At 42.8% G+C, this 20,632-nt stretch overlaps 1 protein-coding gene across 1 annotated transcript in view; it reads right to left on the bottom strand.

Annotated features, from left to right (window-relative positions):
• Positions 1 to 57: 57 nt before the first annotated feature.
• OTUD7B (OTU deubiquitinase 7B) overlaps positions 58 to 20,632 on the bottom strand; it is a 57,451-nt gene continuing 36,876 nt past the window's right edge. The window contains exons 4-12 of the mRNA XM_041754643.1: positions 19,204 to 19,431; positions 17,636 to 17,737; positions 16,699 to 16,826; positions 12,273 to 12,385; positions 10,034 to 10,161; positions 9,576 to 9,725; positions 8,872 to 8,986; positions 7,495 to 7,579; positions 58 to 6,505 (exon numbers count right to left, since the gene is read on the bottom strand). Coding sequence (XP_041610577.1) covers positions 5,297 to 6,505; positions 7,495 to 7,579; positions 8,872 to 8,986; positions 9,576 to 9,725; positions 10,034 to 10,161; positions 12,273 to 12,385; positions 16,699 to 16,826; positions 17,636 to 17,737; positions 19,204 to 19,431 — 2,258 coding nt within the window. The 3' untranslated portion in view covers positions 58 to 5,296. The remainder of the gene's footprint in view (positions 6,506 to 7,494; positions 7,580 to 8,871; positions 8,987 to 9,575; positions 9,726 to 10,033; positions 10,162 to 12,272; positions 12,386 to 16,698; positions 16,827 to 17,635; positions 17,738 to 19,203; positions 19,432 to 20,632) is intronic.

The following is a 20,632-nucleotide window of genomic DNA, read 5'->3' as shown; positions in this document are numbered from 1 at the left end:
GGTCTGAAGCAAAAATCTGCATTTAGATGCGAAAAAGACAGGAAATGAAATACAAAATAAGGATTAATGAGCTGCTGTTTTATTAATTTTGAGTCTGTACAGAGGCAGACCTTAGGTGGGGGCCCCAGTTTTCCAAAGTGACACTCAACTCTCTCCTCCCCTCAGCACACACACCCTTCCGGCCTCAGCTTTAAAAGTTCCCCATCTTGGCTGCTACTGTGGAAATAGTGATATTGTGAGACAGGAAGTTAATTTGGAACAAAGAGGCATACACCTGCTAGGAAGGTGGCCCAGAAGCCTTATTCTAGAAGTTGTAAAGCTCCCAAGCACCCCCCCAAGGCCCACCTACTTTACATGGACTTCAATCTCTTGGAGGAAGAAATACTTCCCAAGGTCTTTTGCAGTAGGAAGAGCCATGTTCCACAGTTTTGAAATCCCATTATCCACTTTCCTTCTCCTCCCCACTACCCTTCATTCAAGAGCTTCATTCTATTCTTTAGTATTTTGAGGTATAGCGGCAGCAGAGGAATCCAAAGAAAAAACATCAGGGGAATGGGGGGGGGGGGTGGAAGGCAGAAAAAAGTGGGTGACTTGGATCAGCACAGGAATGCAAAGGGGCAGCATCGAAAGGCTAATAGGAGGACCACCTCCCAGACCCCCCCACACCAGTGGAGGTTTTAGTGGATGAAAGGAAGGATGCAGAAGCAAGGGGCTATATCAGATTTTTCCATTTTCAGAATCCTGGTCTGGTTGTAGGTTTGTGCCAAGAGTGAAGGCTACTGGGAGGGGCAGCTGGAGGAGGGAGGTGGAGCTGAGTGACTCACAAGATGAGTCACACAGATCCAGTTATAAGCACAGAAAGAGGCCAACGTCCTCCCCACCCCCCTCTGCTCTCTGGTTACCGTCAGCCAGCTTCAGTCCCTCTTTTCTACCACCCCTAACCCACGTGGCCTGCGAAGGGTGGTGGCATGAAGAAGGTCTACATGAGGGACGTCATAATAAATATTTGGTTAAGCTAAAGTACAGGGGCAAAACACGCTGCAATTTGCAGCTTGGGTAGCTACAAAGTGAGAGACAGGAGTGACTGTGTGACTCACTCAATCTGCAATTGAAGGGCCTAGAGGCAAAAAGAAATTAGAAAAATCTGGGGTGCAGGTGATTCCAGGCCAGGAAGGGGCTTCTAATTCTGTCTTATCTGTGTGGGGCACAGACTGCTTGGAGACAGGTGACACAGAGTCCAGATTAACTAGTATCTGAGTAACTCAGGGACGATCATCTCTGAAACCCCTTTATTGGGAAAGACAAAATGTGACTGGAACTTTGGATGTGTGGCTGTTTACAAAGGACTAAGAGTGGGAAAAGCTAGGTTTTTGAAGATCATTCGAAACCAGCTCCATTTTTTCTGCCTCTGTATCACTGCCCAAATACACAATATGAAGTCATTGCTAATTTTTGTTTTATTGGTCTGTGAGCTTTAGTTTCGCTTAAGAGACTGAGCCAGCAGGAGGGAGTACTTCCCCCCCCAGGCCCTGCACAGCACCGAATTTAACACCATCCCCGCTCCATAAAGAGGCTAAATCTTACAAAAAAAAAAAAAAAAGAGTTTTGATACAATCCTTTTATTTTGTTGATAGAATCCAGTATGAGGGAAAAACTTTTGACTAAATCTTGTAACTCCTAATAAAATGAGCAGAGATCAAGGCAGGAATTTGGAGATCTATTCTATAGTATACTTGCTTCATCAGGGCTGGTGTGAAGAATATTAGGATGGAGGGGTAGCACTGTCTTAAAAGGGGAAAATAAGAACCCCAACTATTTCCCCTCTTCAATAAAATCCCCTATAGGTACCCCAATGCCCTGGATTAAAGGAACTAAGTGCACTTGTATAAGCCTGAGAGATACCTTCCCTCGGGCAGGATTACAGGATCCACCTCCCCTCCAACCACATACCCCTCCTTAACCACAGAATTTTGGGTGCACATCATGTACCCCTCCACACCCACCTCCCCAGCACAGTAATTGCATGGGCTTGCCTTTTCCATCCCCTTATCTTCCTAAAATACCACAAACCAACCAGTCTGTTTTCATTTCCCAGGCATTATTCCTTCACCCTCCCGCCCACACAACCCCCTCAAATAAAGCAAAACAGTCTTTACTCATCCCTACAGAAAAACATCCATTGACTTGGGGCCCCTTATCCTTAGAATGGAGGATTTTTTTTTTTTTGAATGCCTCAATAAATAGTTACCTTCCCAAATAAAAATAATTTTGTTTCTGAATAAAAAGCTATAGGGCCTAAATAAAGTCCTATTTTATCATACTCACCCCTAGACAACCCCCCCCCCAAAATTTCTACCTTTTTTATTTGAAAAGAGGTCAAATAAATTGAGACTGGTTAGTTTATAAGTCAAAATAAAAACAAACATGACACAAGGTTTGTTTTTGTTCATTTGTCCTGTTTTTAAAGACAAAAGCATTAACTAGAATCTAATAACAAATCAAATCCAAATACAGCAGTCCAGCGGAGAATTAAAACTTTCCTGGTTTTATTCTCTGGGAAAACCCCTGGTCTGTTTTCATTCCTATTGGTCCAGGCCAGAATCCTATGCTGGAGATCAGCACCTATGGGAAAGCTAGGTGAGCTGTCCCAGGTGTGAGCTGGAGCCACCTGCAGTTTGGGTGCATTTTGGGGACAGAGGCTCAAGAGGTGATGGTCTCACCCGGTGTTGTTCTATCCCCAGAGACAGCGTGAGGTGAGCAAGGCACTCACTTCGGGCACAAAATTTAAGGGGTGCTCCCAAACTCAATAACCAACATACTATTTTAATGCAGAATTTTTTGAAAATCAAAACCAATGTAAAAAATCTACAATGAACTAAGTATCAAAATTGTAAAGACAAGATTCAGCCCCATGCTTGCTCAATCAGCCTTATTTCCTTTGCCCTTAGTCTCAGTCCTGTTGGATCCTATCTTTAAGATTTTGATATTCTATTCATCATGGATTTTTTTTTGCATTGTATTTTAAATATTACATTAAAATGGTATTTATCTTAACTACTGAGTTTTTCGGTACCCCTTAAAGTTCTGTACAAAAGGGGAGTGCACCTTGTACTAGTCCCAAGCCTGCCCAGAAATATGTACATCCCCTCCTTTGGAATCTGTCTCTGACCTCAGTGCTTCCTTAAAACCACTCTATTTTCAGATAAAAGCCTAAGAATTAATAGCCAGAGGAAATGATTAAATCAGTAGACTAACAGATTTGAAAAATGAGTGACTTTCAAGTCTGCTGAAGAGAGGAACCTTTCTAAACTGTAAGCAGTTCCAATGAAGAGGATGTTCTTGACAGGATTTGTTACCAGGGGGTACGTGGGATGATGAATTTCCTGACTGGGCAGAAGCAACATATGGCAATTACAGGTCCCCAAAACACACACACACACACACACAAACACACAGCAATTACAGGTCCCCAACACACACACACACACACACACACACACAAAACCCACGTTCGGTTTAGAGCAAATGTGGGGATTACATTCCATGAGATAGGTTAGGAGTACATACCTCAAAAGAGAAATCCACACAGAAAAACAGCCCCAATTAACACTCTGGACACTTAAGTACACTTATTCCCCTTCTTCATATGTACCCAGGAGTGTATATAATTGCATAGTTGATTTTTTTTTCCCCAGAAAAAAAAAAAAGAAAGCAAAAGGGAAACTGGCCCAGGATAAGTCCTCCAGTTTAAAGCTCTTAGAAATGGTGCTGGTCAGAGTAAAGGCTGCCCAGACTTGTGCTTTGTGCAAAACGCAAAGGAGCTCCCCCTTCTGTGTTAGTAGGCCCATTACCACCCTCTGGGAAAAAAGGTTGTTAGGGAAAGGGGGAAGCCCAAAGACAGATCAGCTCATTGGGAGTAATCTGTGATCTGTGGTTACAGTTCACTAAAATATATTTCTCTAACTACCTTTTTATAAATTGCCCCTAACCCCTACCCTCATGTTTCAACATTGATCCTATTATCAAAAATATGTCTACTTACAAAGTATTTTTTTGTTATTTTAATAAACTAACCACAGATTAAAGTCAGCTATGGCTTAACAAAAGAAGCCGGGATGTTAAGTTTGTTCTCCAAAAGTAGAGAGGAAGGAGAAAAAGAATCACTTAAATAGGAAAAAAAAAATCATTTTTTAATATGTTTTTCTCACTGGGGTCTTTTTGTTTCTTTTCCTTAAAGAAAAAATAGTCCAACTAAGTTACTTTCTATAGAAACACAGCAGCAGAGGATGGTAGTGCTCTATTTAGGTTTTTGGTTTTGTTTGCAACAGTCTGGCCAAAGGTCTGTCCTGCTCCCACCCTCCCAGGTTGTACTCACACCCCAATGTGTGGTTATTGCTAAGTAGTTACAAAACATCACCTGTGCACCCACCCACTCACCTGGAGAAGATCCAGCCATATAGCTATTCTTCTCATTACTCTTCCCTTCCCCTGAGGGAATTTTTTTTTAATAAAATTAAAGTTGTTAAAAAAAAAATCACAACCTTAGCTGAGCTCAGCCCTCAAAAAGGATGAGGAAAAGATAGGGGGCAATCAGCAATTTCCTCTCGAACTAGAACAGATGACAGATGGCTGTTGAGAAAGAAATCAAACTTGAGAGGAAAAGGATTCCCCTATGAAGTTCTTCCCTTTCCATCTCAAACTGATTTAAGCTAACAAGCACCCATGAGAACACATTACTTGCCTTGTCTTTCCAGATCTTGAGGAGGAAGAATTTATCCAACCCTAATTTCTACCTTAATTCATATCAATAGCAAATCTAATTCCCCAGTTTCCCTCCACATTCCCAACTCCACCATCATGTGCTTTGTTTCCAACCTACAGGAACTTTGGTCTATTTTTTTTTTTTTTTTATTGACTGAGAACCTCCTTTGCCTGCTCCTACCCCCCACTTCTGCCCACCTCCCCTCCCCCACACACTAAACCTTCCCCTCATTTCCCTTAGGTCCTTGGGTGTACCCAAGCAGTGATGAGACAGAATCACCATCTTTCCCCCTTGGACCTCCTGGGTCCCATCAAGATGGACAAAGGACTAGTGCAGCCCTCCAGGCACCATCGGCCGGACCTGCTCTTGCCAGCCTGGCAGCTCTCTAGCGCACACACACTTAAAAGTTTCTAGCCAGGCTCCTGCCAACATTACTGCATTTGCCCCATCTGCATGGGGGCTGAGTCTTGATGAGCCAATTAGTTGAGCTTAACTCTCTTTGTTTAGCCCCCGTGCCCTCCAAGGTTCTCCCACTCAGAACCTGTGCACCAGCAGCTCCCCACCCGGTTCACGCTCCCTCCTCCTCAGTTCTTCCCTGTAACAGCAGGAACAGAAGTTGTTTGTCTCAGGGTGTCCATAGAAGCTGCAGTTCGGTTGTTTGCACTTGGTCTGGGTTGGAGGAAGCCCCCGCGGACCTCCAGCCCACCCATCTGGCTCAGGGTGCTCTCTGTAGCCATTGCTATAGGAATCAGCCACTCGGAAGGGGGGTGGTAACAATGCACCCCTGTGAACACCATCCTTGGAGTGACTGCCTGGCTCCAGAGAAGGGATGCAGTCCTGATGGGGGTAGGGTCGCCCTGGAGGGCACTGTCTGGGGAAAGTGGCATATGGTGGCAGGCCCCCCCCACAAGGACCCCCTGCGAGCTGCCTCCGGGGTTCCTGGCAATGGACTCCAGCCCCAGCAGGTCGAGGGATAGTAAAGCCCCCAGGGTAGCCAGCAGAGAATGCCACAGCCTTGGACTCCACTAGGGGGGCAGTCGGCAACTCCTCCCCGCCATCTGGCTCTGGCTTTTTGGCTGGAGGAGGCCCACTCCCCACCCCTCCATTCAGGATCTTCCTCTCTGCCTCCTTCTGCTTCTGCTCTGCCAGGAATCTCTCCTCGGCATCAGAAAGGTAGCGCTGGATCATCTCCTCCTGATACTGATGACGGTGACCCATCTTCAGGGTTCCAACAAAAATAAATTTCCCCTCCCCTTGCATTGCAATCCTCATAATGCTCAAGCTCTGCATCACTTCCTGGCTATACTTGCTCCCTCCATTACCAACAGACTCAGCTGCAGGCTTCTCGGAGACAGGCCCATCCCCAGCCGCCTCCTCCTTGCTACCCTTCCAGCTCTTCAGCGAGTTCTTTTTCTTCTTGTCCAGGGTCTCGGTGCCACTGCTTAACCCTGAGCCCGCGCCTGCCCCTCCAGGCTTGGAGCCCTTGCTATGCATCAGGCCCCCCATGTTCTTCTTGAGCTTGCTGCCCAAGGTTTTGCCAAAGCTGCCCAGTTTGTTAGCCACAGAATCTGCTCTCTTCTTGTCTTTATCCCGACCTCTCTTTGACTTCTCTTTCCGCTTGCTGCCCTCATTGCTCGTGGAACTGCTGCCAACAGACTCCTTGTCTGATTCCCCAGACTCGGGAGTGGACCGGGGCTCATCTCCAGCTGAGGCTGTGGGGGACTCAGGTTGTGCCAGGGGAGCCTGGAGGACATAAGCATGGTATTAATGGTTGTCCCACTGGGCTGAGTTGAGGGAAGGGCTCAGGGACCTCTAGGCCATCTGTCTGGCTCATGGCTCATGGGGCTCGCTGCAGGGTGGCTACAGGAATTAGCCATGTGGAAAAGGGCTGATTGACACCCCTATGTCCTCCAACCCTGGAGTGCCTGCCTGGTTCCAGCAAAGGGCTCTGTCATGATGGGGAAAGGTCACTCGACGGGGGGCACTGTCCTTCCCCAGCCCGTCAGCTCTCCCATGGACCGAGGAAAGATAGAATCTAATATCTGACTTTTATCTCAGCCTCTGCAATCAGATTCCCTTCTGTAATACAGAGATATCAAAATGAAGCCCACTGCTCCTTCTAGAGCAACGAGCAACTATACAATACATGGCCTCTGGGTAAGGAGGAAGAATATTCCATAGATACTAGGATATCCTTTCTTAGAAATTTCTCTGTGCCAGATTCCGCCCAAAATTAATCTCAAGAAAGTGGAACCATTCTTCAGTCCCTCAGCTTTCAGACATCCAGCACTGGAGTCTGTCAGTTTGCCCTTGTTCCTGCGTTCCTGTTCTATGGAGAATGATGACATCCTCAGAATATACCAGATCAGGATCTCCTTAAGCTATACTGTTTCCTCTGGTAACCTCCACAGAGGTCTACATATACAAGGGTCGGGACAAAGTACAACCATGTCAAGTTCACCAAAAAGTCTAGAAAACTTTTCTTGAAGAATGTATACTAGTATCGCCAAGTAGAGCTTGGCTGGAGAGGAGCTGTGGAAAGTGGAGGGCACCAGCAGGTAAAAAGGCAGGAAAAAGTGTCTTCTGGAACTTATCTGACATTTTCCCGTTATTCCTAACCTTGAATCATCAGCTACCACTCAAAAGAGACTCAGGGACCACTACCAGATCACCTTGTTCTCCTTGTTGCTGAAAATGAGGATGTTCAAGGGCGGGGTCAGAGAAGTCCTCACCTGTGCATCAGTGGACACTGGGATCCACTTCACATTCATGTAGCCATGCAGCAGATGCAATTTGACCTCTAGGGACAGGATTACACTGTGAAGAGGAGGAAAAAAAGAATTGAAAACATACCGTGACCTTTAAAAAGCAAAGCGTGTGATCCAGTTGGAAGGTAGGATGGGAAAGGGCTTTGTGGCTCAGGACTCAGACAAGGTTGGGTCTAAATTATAGCTCCACCCATTAATACTAGGTTTTTATGACCTTGAGGCAAGTCACTTCACCCTCCCTAAAACTCAGTTGGGGTTGATAATGGGTATAGATAATATCTACCCTCTAGGGTTGTTGTGAAGATTAAAATAGTATTGGAGAGGACCCAGCATAATGTCTGGAAAATAGGAAATACTTACTGAATAGTAGCCATTATTGTGGCTGGTGTAAATATTATTAAGTGGTGTAAATTTTATTAATAATAAAATAATATTATTTTGATATTTAGGTGATAAGTTATTTTATTTTTTTTATAATAAATTTATTTTTTATTGGTGTTCAATTTACCAACATACAGAATAACACCCAGTGCTCATCCCGTCAAGTGCCTCCCTCAGTGCCCGTCACCCATTCACCCCCACTCCCCGCCCTCCTCCCCTTCCACCACCCCTAGTTCGTTTCCCAGAGTTAGGAGTCTTTATGTTCTGTCTCCCTTTCTGATATTTCCCACACATGAGAACTTTTTTTTTTTTTTTTTCATGAGAACTTATTTTAAAAGACAGTCTAAACTCTGAGTTTTAATCAAACCCTCTCAATTGGATCTCAGTGTCAGGAGCCCAAAGAAGAAAACATTGGATAAGAGTTAAGGGAGGAGCTTTTACATTCATACCCTCTTTGCTGGAAGCTGTGGAGGGCACAGGCTAAAAAGTAAACCTGCTTTGGGAGGTGATAGGGAGGGGGGCTGGCAGAAAGAATGAGTTTTCCTTGCTATTTAAATTCAGAAAGGCAACAATCCAAAGCAAACTAACTATTTTGGTCAGTTATGTAAAAACCCCTCTCATGGAGGGCGTGGCTGGCTCAGTCAATAGAACATGCAACACTTGGTCTCCGGGTTAAGTTCGAGCCCCATGTTGATGTACAGATTACTTAAAAAATAAGACCTTAAATAAATGTTTAAATAAAAAAAAAAATAAAACCTTCTCACTTGGGCTGGGAGAAAAAGCAGCTGTGTGTTGCAAGAATCCTGGTGCCCAACCTGTCCCCCACCTTCTCCATCTTCCCCAAAACACCAGAGCTAGGATGTGGCTGTCTTGCCTCTGAACTGAGGAAAAGCCCCTGGGGAAACGGATGCTATATGTGGAAGAGATGCCTAGCAGGTGAGAAGGCTAGGCCTGCCTCACCTGGCCAATCGGACGTTGTCATTGTCATCTTTGCCCCATTCCCAGCCCTTTCCAGGGTCCACAGCAAAATGCAAGGGCAGCAGCTTATGCTCTGAATCTGTAAGTGGGATCACAGCTGGGGAGGAATAAACATATCATCAAGGAGTCTCTTTGAGGAGAGAGGAAGGCAACTGAACACAAACTGACTTCACTAAACAGGAGGCTGAATCATCTCACAGGCCTCGAACTGAGTTCACCCCTCAGTTTTCAAGTGTGAATTATGCTGGTATTAAAAACAAACAGACTGGTTTTCCCTTACTAACCAACACACAATTTAGGCCTCTAATCTCCATGACTCTCCATCAGCCAGTCAAATGCACACTCATGATGTGCTTGCCAATTAACATGGATTCAAGGAATTCAAAGTCATTATTATGACAAGTACTTGGAAGGTTCTATGACCTTAACACATACACTCTTTACTCCAGAGCAGGCAAATACAGGCAGGCTACTATGTTTTTCCCCAAAGCTCTTTGTCAAATGTATTTATGTTTAATTTAAACACGCTGGTTTATCTTTAGCTTAGTAAAACAGTATCAGTGTGCACTGTCTGGGCTTGCATGTCACTTAAGTCTTCCCTCCTACGCTCTCTCCCATTTCAGTTTTTCCAAAAGAAAACAAAGCAGACCAAAAGATACCACAGACACCAACACTGTATTCAGCACCTTGTTCCTTGGCATTCTCCTTCTGCTCCATGGACACAAGTGCAGAAAAGTGGGCCTGATCATAGGCAAGCACCAGAGGGGAGCGGTGACACTGGCTGGCTGGGACCTCCAAGGGCAGATAGATTCCCCCAAAGGGAATAGGGGCAAATGCTGCAACAAACCACAAAGACTGTTATTCAGGAGGTGTTCTTGCCTAGAGGGCAATCCCCACGCCCCACTCTACCACATGAGTTCCCTCATTTCAATTCACTCTAACCCCTAATTAGTCATTCATTCCTAAGAAGCCTCATCAATTAACCCCAACTCCTTTGCTCTGGATCCGTTGAGAACTTCACATTGTTCTCATGTATACCTTGTTTCTCCCCATAGGTCCATATAGCCCCTTCCACTCCTCCTCTCAGGACTTCGCCCAAGGCTCTGCGAACAGAAGGCGCACAGGGCAGTGAGGACTGACTCACCTTCCCCACCAGAGTCCCTCAGCATGGTGTCAGCCACAACGACTATGGGCCTCCTGAGCACATGGGCGAGGACAAACACATGGAATTCTTCTAGGCTCTCATAGACAGGCTCCTCTGGACTCTCCACCCTAGAAGGAGTACAAGGGGAGTGTTGGAGGGGAGGGGTTACAAAACGAAACAAGATACCCCCGACGACCAGTTCCGTAAAGAGGAAAAAGAGGAATATCCTTTTCTTGCTTTCTAAACTTAAGGCTGTCACAGACAGAGCTGATCATTTCATGCTACCGTGGCTGTTTCTCTTCCCGTTTCAGAGATGGGGAAATACAAGAAGAGAGATCTAAAGGCCCTCGAGGCAAAGCAGTGTTAGGAATCTGGAGGTAATCCCTCTGCTAAAACCAATCGTGTTCGAGTCTTTCCCAATTTGCTTTATCCTGTAGCTCAGTGCACAACTGTGGAGCCTTTCTTTACCCACCACAACTACCCAGACAACACATGCATCATAGTTGACAAAAGAAAAGAATAAAAATTCCTCTTCCTATGTTCCCTTAAGTGAAGGAGAGCATCTCACCTTCACCATATCTACCTAGTAGCCTAATCAGAACTCTGTGAAATATTTACTCTTCTTTATCTCTCATCTTCAATTAATCACCTGGCTTAACCAATTCCATCTCCCAGCTGTCTCTTGTATCTATCTCCTCCAGTCTGTCTGCAATCCACCACTCTTGTTCACACCCATGCCCTCTCTCCTGAATTACTACAACCCAGTCTCACTGCCCTCCACTTCATTGCCCGCTCAGCTAGCAGTGTACTCAAATACATAAATTTGCTCCTATCACTCATATACACACAATTCAGGGGCTTCCTGATCCCTGAAGCCAGGTTCGTCAACGCTGGGTACTTGGTACAAATGCAGATTTCTGGGCCATAGCTCAGTCCAACTCAACTGAACTTCCTCAGGGTGGAGATCTGCATTAACAAACCTCCCATATTATTTTTATGTACAATCAAGTCTGGATAGGTTATAATTTTTAACTTCGTGTTAAAGAAAATGTCAAAATTTTAAACATTCAAAACTAGGAAGAGTATTATACCTAAATTCTCATGTATCCATCACCCAGCCTCAATAATTTAAAACATACAGGCAATGTCATTTCACCTAGACCTTGATCTATTTCCCTATCAGTCCTCACCCTTGCCCCAGCCTACCACATCAGATGATTTTGAATCAAATCCTAGACATCATATCATCCATAAACATTTCAATTTTATCTCTAAAAATAAAGGACTCCTTTTAAAAACAACCACACAACCATTAATACCACACTTTAAAAATTTAACAGTAATTATTATTATTTTTTTAAAGATTTATTTATTTATTTATTTATTTATTTATTTATTATTTATTTATGATAGACGTAGAGAGAGAGAGAGAGGCAGAGACACAGGAGGAGGGAGAAGCAGGCTCCATGCCGGGAGCCTGATGTGGGACTCGATCCCGGGACTCCAGGATCACGCCCTGGGCCAAAGGCAGGCGCTAAACCGCTGAGCCACCCAGGGATCCCCCCAATTTAACAGTAATTAAACATGTAGACATTGTTCACATTTCCCCAACTGTCTTATAAATATCCATACATTCCCACTAGTTGATTTGTCTAAGTGTCTTTAAACTTAGGTTCCCGCTCCCTTTTTATTTTCCTTGCAATGTATTTATTGAGAAAACTGAACTGTCTGTCCCATAGTTTCTCAAAGTCTGGACAGGATATGATTTTAATTCCTTAGCATGATACAACAGAAACCTCAGCATGGCACACAAAACTCTTGTTACCCAGCCTCATCTATCACTCTATACCACGTACTCTGTAGTTTGGCAGTGCTAAACTACTTATAGTTCCTAGAACATACCATGCTGTCACATACTTCTGTGCCCTTGCCATGGCCTCTCTCTTTCCTTTTTTTTTAATTTTTATTTTAATATTTTATTTATTTATTCATGAGAGACACAGAGAGAGAGAGGCAGAGACACAGGCAGAGGGAGAAGCAGGCTCCATGCAGGGAGCCCGACGTGGTACTCGATCCTGGGTCTCCAGGATCACACCCTGAGCTGAAGGCTGATGCTCAACCACTGAGCCACCCAGGCGTCCCTTTCTCTTTCCTTCCAACATCCTCTTAGCATGAAGTTTTTTGGACACTAAGGACTCAGGAAAGATGATTTCCTACTCCCTCGCTTAGCCATACTTACCCACCACAGTTGGCTCCATTGGTACCTAGATGCATGCGGGGTTCACTCGAGGCAAGCTTGATCAGCTCATTCCATTCCTTCTGCCATTCATCTTCTGTGTAAACCAGCCCTGACTGTGTAAAAGACAGGCAGGGGAGATCAAGCAGTCAGAGGCTAGGTTCACGGGCAGTAGCTATCCCAACTTACTCACACTGGCCCACTCCCTATTCTCTTAGCATTGTGCTTACAATGTGTACTAAAAAGTCAAATCTCTTCTCCCTCTCTTAGTCAAAGTCCACAAAAGAAAAGTCTATGACCTCTCTCACACTTCTTTTTCTTCCATTCTTTTCTGACCCATTTCAGTCCAGCTTCTGTCTCTGTCCACCAGCCTGCCCCCCTTTGCCCCATGTACAGTACCTTACCTACCTAACTCTGCAAAGGACAATGACCTTTTAATTGCAAATTCAGTGGACTCTTTGGTTCTTGTTTTTCTTAGTCTTCATGTCGCATTTCAACTCCTTATTAAATTTCCTTCTCTTTAAGGTTCTGCAACACTACTTTCTCTTATCTCTCTCAACTCTGTCCACTCTAGCAATATTGGTATTATGTCAACAATATTAGCAGCTTTGGTTCCTTCTGGGTGATCTCATCTACTGCCATCTATATGCTCAGGACTCTAAAATTTCCCTCTCCATCCCAGACCTCCTCTGAATTTCTATACTATATTCACATCCAGCTGCATACTGAAGATTGCCACCTGCTCATGACTGCCTCAAACTACAGGCAGTCAAAATGGAACTCCTACCTCTTCCAAAACCCACTCTATTTCCTGTATTCCTGCCTTAGTGAATAGCACTGAATATCACCCAAACACCTAAGCTAGAAACGAGGGAGTTAGAAGTCTCTGCTAAAGGAGAGACTTCTCTCCTTTTGCCCACCCCACACCTGGATTCCTTAGTCAATAATTATTAAGCATGCCTATTGCAATGGACCCTTAATTGGTTTTACTACTTCCAGTCATGCATTCTTCTGATCCATTTTCTACAGTGTTACCAGAAAGGTTTTTCTAAAATTAAAATCTGATGTTTGCTCCCTGCTACAAATTATTTTAAGAACCATCATGACCTGGGGCACCTGGGTGGCTCAGTAAGCTAAGCGTTTGCCTTCAGTTCAGGTCATGATCCCAGATCCTGGGATTGAGCCCCACATCGGGCTCCCTGCTCAACAGGGAGTCTGCTTCTCCTTCTGCCCCTCTCTACCTCTTGCTCATGCTCACTCTCTCTCTCTCTCAAATAAATAAAATCTTAAAAAAAAAAAAAAAAAGAACCATCATGGCCTATTATAGTTCAAAATACTTCAGTGTAGCACACAAAGTCCACCTCCTGGCCCCTATCCACCTCTCTAATACATCATTTAACTAGCAGTAGTTCCTTGAATGTACTGCATTGCTTTATACTTGACCTTTTGTCTAGCTTATTCCTTCTGCTTGGAGCAGCCTACTTCCTAGCCACTTGGTGAACGATTTCTCAACTGTCAGGAGAGAACTCAAATATCTTCTCTAAGGCTTTCCTAAATCTTCCTGGTAGACTCACTCCTTCCTTTGTGCCCTCCCTCCTAATCTACTATACAAACTTCATCACAGAAGGAACAACCTGTTACTTTGGTACAATTACATATTTATATGTCCATCACCTACTACTCTTAAGGGCCAGAACTGTGTTCTAGGCGATATACTAGTGCCTAAGATGTGATCAGCAATCAATACATGCTGAGTGAAACTATAATTTTTATCAAAGAAATGGGAGAAGTGGTACAAACAATTTAAAAATATCATTTGCCTTTAGGATATATATGATAATTTGGGAGATAAGTCTATTGTTATTAATTATACTTGACTTAAATTAGTATTTAAATGAGTTTATACTGCTTAAACATACTGACAGAGTAAAAGAATCAAACTGGAAACATGAGGGGTGTGAGGAATAAATTTAAGAATTAAAGAGCTGTTGTCAGCAACATTTTACTTCAATAACTAAAAATTACAAAGCTATGTTCTCTTTGTAAAATACTGTAATAAAGTTTTTCAATTAAAAATAAAAAGAACAATGCACAGGCAATATGTACTGACTGTGTGCTTTGGTCAGTCTTTTTCTCACCTATTTCAGCTTCCTGTTTTCATACATGCAGCCACTAGGTGGCGGACCCATTCAGCCTTACTGGAAAATGTCCTTACTGGTTAGATTTTTTTTTTTTTTTAAGTTTATTTAAACAATCTCTACACCTAACATAGGACTCAAACTCACCACCCCGAGGTCAAGAGCTGCATGCTCTACCTACTGAGCTATCCAGGCAGCCCATCTTTATTGGGCTTGACCACCAATTTCAACACAAAACAAGGAGGCCTGGGAAATCAAAACCAATTTAGTTTGTGTGGTGTTCGGTCTTGATTAAAAGAAGCCCCCCAGTCCCCCTTGCCTCCCTCCATTCCCATGCCCAAGGTGCAGTATGATGCTATAAATAGTCTCAATTAAAACAACTCTTTAGGCCACATTTCCAGTATGGAACTTTTTATGTACTGGGCAAAAGGAGTAAGATGTTGCTCCTTTGTTAGCCACTATTCTCTATGCATGCATTTCCACTGGAGACTCTGGGGAGGAACATGTGGCTGACCAAGAACATAATTTGGGTATTTCTGGGTCTCCCAGCTAAACCCATCACAATATAATCCCACCCTTAAAATAACTACAATAGCTTAATAGCGGGACTTGGCTATACCTATTCTCTGACTGTTGCTGTAACTTCTACATAACAGCTAAATGCTCTAGTTTGAATGCTTTTCTGGACTCTGGAGTGGTCAAATATAAGGTTCAGGTATGGTGTGAATTCAGTGGCAAAGAAGGCAAAGTTTAGGTCAGCTCTAGCTCAGGCCAAAGAAGCCCTCCACAAGTGCCTGCTCAGTTCACTAGAGAACCATGGGATTTGGCAATAATAAAGAATGCCATTTACTTGGCCTTGCTTCCTTCAGAATCCTCTGGGGCAGACTGGCTGATCAAAGACACCATTCTGATCTTAATACCATCCTAATTTTAACAATTGGCCTCTTTGTTTTTGAGAAAGAAACAGGACACATTCTACCTTCATATTTTAATCTTCAGGATATAAAATTCTAATAACTAAAAAAAAAAACCTCTTAGTTCTATATAATAGCCAGTTATGATAGAGCAATAAAAGGCAACAAGAAGGGAAATGGAAAGAAAAAAGAAAGTTTCCAAAAAGACTGTCCCATATTTATGCCAGAACACCCAGCCATATAAATGGCAAAACAAACAAACAGATACACTCAAACAGCGTGTAAGATAAACACAGAAGAGAGAGAGAGAACTAGGGGAAAAGGGAAGAGGGAGACTTGTTATCTTTGTGTAAGTGTACAGTGTCATCATTACAGTTAGGGTTCAGCCAACTCTTTTACTGCCCCATCATAACTGCCTGACAGTAAATCTTTGAGGCTTTGTGGGCCATATGTAACTACTCTATCCTGTTGCTGTTCTGTTTTACACAAGGAAAGCACTTAACATAAGCAAACATATATAAATGAATGTACAGGGCTGTGTTCCAATAAAACTTTTTTTTTTTTTAACTGTTAGTGAGATTTGTCTCACAGGTCATAGTTAGCTTTCAACCCCAGTTATGGGGATGGAAAGTACAAACAGCCATTGTTACGTTCTTATACAAAAGCAGTCTCAACACCTGCCAAGGCCCTGAGAAGTATCATTCAAACTCAATTTAATAGGCATGTTTTTAAAATTTTTAAACAAACCGAGTATATGAAAAACAAGTATTACATAAAGCCAACAAAATTTTAATTTTTTTTAAATTTATTTATGATAGTCACAGAGAGAGAGAGAGAGAGAGGCAGAGACACAGGCAGAGGGAGAAGCGGGCTCCATGCACCAGCAGCCCGACGTGGGATTCGATCCGGGGTCTCCAGGATCGCGCCCTGGGCCAAAGGCAGGCGCCAAACCACTGCGCCACCCAGGGATCCCCAACAAAATTTTAAGCATTTACATTCCTATAAGGGTTGAAAACATAAGTCCTTAAAAATTGGTTTAGCTTTATTATTATAAGCAAAAAAGCTCCAAAACAATACAAAAATCCTGTGGACTTGTCCTATCTTATTTTGCAAAAGATTACTACTGAAGACTTAATGAGTGTCCATCAGGTGAGAAGCATGTTAGTTACCTCCTCCATGAGTCTCTACTTCCCCATGCTAGTTCTCATGACTATCTCAGAAAGGCACAGGCCCTGTGGTGTCTTTTGTATTGTCTACAATTTCCAGGATTCCAAAGGGAGTACCACTGATCAGGCACCAGGAGACATTGCCTACTGGCACACACTGAGCATTCACCATAGCCAACTCTAAGAACAAGGTGTTCCCAAACTCCCTCACCTCTTTATTCTGCTGTGTTTGTTGCCACCTCCAGCGCCGTTTTAATGCTTCCTTCTCGGCTCCTTTCTCCATCAGCGCATACAAAGCTTTCCGTAGCATCAAGTCCCGATCATGGAAACCCCACATGCCTGCAGCAAGAAAACATACCAATAGGACACTTTACCTTGACTTACCTCTATTAATTATGATGCATATGTCCTAGCATGAAGGAAATCAGGCTGAAGGCCAGATTCAAAGAAACTCCTGTGACTCAGGGGAGAGGTACTTAACCATGACAGAAAATGTGTTCCTACTCTGGAGGTTCAGATACTTTGAGAACTTACAAGTGGGAGATATACCACATCCTACAAACTCCTGACAGAAAATTCCTTACTCATGACACAAGTCTAACAAACTAAAATACATGGTGGCAGCATAGAAGATGGGTCTGGCACATGGCAATCACCATCAAAGCTGGAGGGATGGTTGGAAAATGAGGAATTTTTTAAAATCTAAGGCAAAAAACATATTGAATTATAAATAAGTTTTATAATTAAACAAATCTCACAAAAACCGATGAAAGCATATCTTTTTTATACAGCAAAAGAATAAATATTAAGTATAATGATAGACACACATAGCTCTACCCTGCTTACATACTTGCTGCTCACTACTTCTGGGGGTAGCTCTCAGAGTGGGACCCACACTAAAGCATGTGTTCTCCATATGCTCACTGAACAAGACTGAAAAACCAGGGCAGGGCTCTCTTCCACCTCCTCTTGCATCGCATGCCCATACCCATGCGCGCACGCAGACACACACACAAACACAGACACACACATACACACTATGCCATCATTTCTGCCTAAGATCAAGGTTAGTGGATTAAGTCCTACACATAAGATTTAATTCCATTGCTTCCTTTCTGAGGGTACGGAACACCATTTTCAAAACTTACCCAGAGAGGCTGCATGCAGGAGGCAGTTTCCATCCCCAGTAGTTGCCAAAGGAAGCAGCCTCTGGCAGGTAGGGTCCACACTCACCCACCAGTTCAAACGCCCTACAGAAACAGGAGGAAAAGGAGAGGAGTAGATTATCCATAAAGTCCTTCCCACTTCTCTAGCTCTAAAAAAGACTCCAAACTTGCCTCCTCCAGGAAGCCTACCCAGAATAAAACCATCTCTGTTACTCCTTATATCTTCCTCACTAATGCCTAATGAATCAGAATCTAGAGAGCATGATTGGTTAGATCAGCAGTTCTTACATGGGGACCACTGATCTAACCAATATCCAAGAGGACATTTGGCAGTATCTGGAAATGCTGTTTTGTTGTCATAACTGGAGAAGGGATGCGTCTAGTGGGTAGAGACTAGAGAGATTGCTAAACATTTAGCAATAACATATCATAATATATGATATATATAACATATCAGGCAGCTTGCACAACCAAATTATCTGGTCCTAAATGTCAACAATGCTGAGATTGAGCCACTCTGGATTATATGATGAGGCCAAGGTCATAGGTGGAAATCTGTGTTGGCTTCTTGGCTGGCTCTGATGTCTTCCCTCTGGTCAGGAGACCAGTAAATAATATAACAATGAAACTCAGCACAAAAACATCATCACTAAAAGAAAAATAACCCAAAGCATGTATTCACAGAGTCACATAAGTATCATCACATATATGACTGCGTGGCAACTTGTATGTGATATGACTTTAAAGATATAAGCAACAAGACAAAGCATATGAAACATCTAAGAAAATGAGTCTCAATTCTGTATAGTCATCCCACAATTGCCAATCCGTTATTCATAGGAGAAAAATATTTCATGAATCATGCTTAAAAGTCTTCTTGAATTACTAAAAAGTTAATAGAAAAAAACTAACCTATAATCTCACTAGCTAGAACCTGCTAACTTTTTAAGAAAGTATTAAATAGATGCACACAGATACTATAGTAGGGTACAAATGAAAAATGAAAGCTTGTTTCCCATGCCCCCAACTCCCAGCCCCTATCTTTCTTCCAAGGAATTTTAATACCTGACTAGCTTTTTCCATAATTTCCAGCAGCCTCACCCCACTATGTTAACCAATTTTAACAGTAATTTAAGAAAAACACAATTGTAAAGGTAAATATATCTTCAGAGAAAGGCTCATATAAACAAATGGCACTTTTAAATTAATCACTGGTGTACATCAGCTATAATATTGGTATTTTCTGATCACAAACGTGTTCCAGAGCCAATTTTGATTCATTCGTATTTTCTTCCCCATGTATGGATTTTTAGGTATTGATTCCTGGGCCTTTCATGTGCATATCTGGTTTGCCTTCCACCAAATAGAAATTTCCAGGAGAAAGTATTTAATTTATGTCCTGAAAAGAAGCACCTAACTCAGTATATGTGTTGATCTGACTGACACTTGCAGTCAGATCCCGCACTTAGATTGGGAGCTACTGGTTAAGGCCAGGCCCTCCACGTGGCTGCCTACAGGTAAAGAGCAGGGGAAAAGCAGCATTCACTGACCTGCCTGTTCCAAGGCAACCAGCATGGACTGTTCAATAAGGTCTCTCTCTATGAAGCTGCGGAAGTCTTCATTGTACACAGTGAGATCTGGAAGCTGGAAGGCACAGATGGGCATTTCCAGGGGGTGCTCACTGCTCCCCCCACCCCCACCATTGGAGGAGACATGGGACCGGGCCAGGGAAACAATGCTGGAGCTGGCGTGGGAGATGCCCCTAGACAGGCGTTTTTCTGCAATGAGAAACGGAGTTACCTTAGAATATACACAGCCCAAAGAACATCCCACTCATGTGGTGATGATTACCTAACAAGGGTTACCTCTTTCAGTCAGGGAAAACCTATGAGTCCAACTGGCTACCAAATTTCCCAACCTTCTTTCTCAAACCAAATACAATTAGAGAAATAAAGAAAGTAGCATTTTTTTAAGCACTTATATTGGCACCAAATATACATTCCTCTTTCTACCTTTTTTAAGAGAATTTGCCTGAACTTCTCCCCATGACTCTGTCTTCTTTTATTTCCATTTCCCAACATAATAGGGACTCATTCATTTGGCAACTTGATCACTGGTAGGAAAAAGAGGGAATAAGGGAAATTGGGTTGCATTTGGCTAGACTGAATCAAATAATCACTCTGATGATTTTCATCATTTTGAAGACCATAAAGAAGAATTACCATTATAGAAAATTAATGATTTTCTTTTTTTTAAATTTTTTTTAAATTAATGATTTTCTAATGAAATCTTACACAGCTGGGAACTTTATTATTTACCATCAATAACATTTATATACATTTTTTTAAGTGTATTTCATTTTTATTTTTAATTTTTATTTATTTATGATAGTCACACACACAGAGAGAGAGAAAGAGAGAGGCAGAGACACAGACAGAGGGAGAAGCAGGCTCCATGCACTGGGAGCCCGACGTGGGATTTGATCCCGGGTCTCCAGGATCGCGCCCTGGGCCAAAGGCAGGCACCAAACCACTGCGTCACCCAGGGATCCCTATATACATTATTTACTACAACTTTTCTGGATACTCCTATTTATCAGAAATATATAGGTGCAGTCATTCTCACTTAGCATGCTACAGACAAAGACAGTAGACAGGCCCCCAAATTATTTCACTTGTTTTTATTACATGGCACTTACCCCGATAGTCTGTGATCATAATCTGCTCAAGTGCCATATTACAATTCATTTGCATGACTTGAGTTATGTGAAGATTATCAAAAGAGCTAAAAATTGCGTTGGGAAGTAGTTCTTAATCCAATACTTGCCAGAGAGGATGTACAAAGTAAGTTAAGATTTGTCTAAAGTTATTTTATAGTGATGTTATTTTTTAAACTGCATTTTTAGGTATTCAAAAAGTATCATAAGCCCATGGTAAAAAGTCAAAATACTACCAAAAGATGTAAAGTATTACAAAGAAA

The sequence above is a fragment of the Vulpes lagopus genome, chromosome 5, assembly GCF_018345385.1.
Source record: "Vulpes lagopus strain Blue_001 chromosome 5, ASM1834538v1, whole genome shotgun sequence".
Taxonomy (NCBI): Eukaryota; Metazoa; Chordata; class Mammalia; order Carnivora; family Canidae; genus Vulpes; species Vulpes lagopus.
This window is presented reverse-complemented; position numbering and strand designations above follow the sequence as displayed.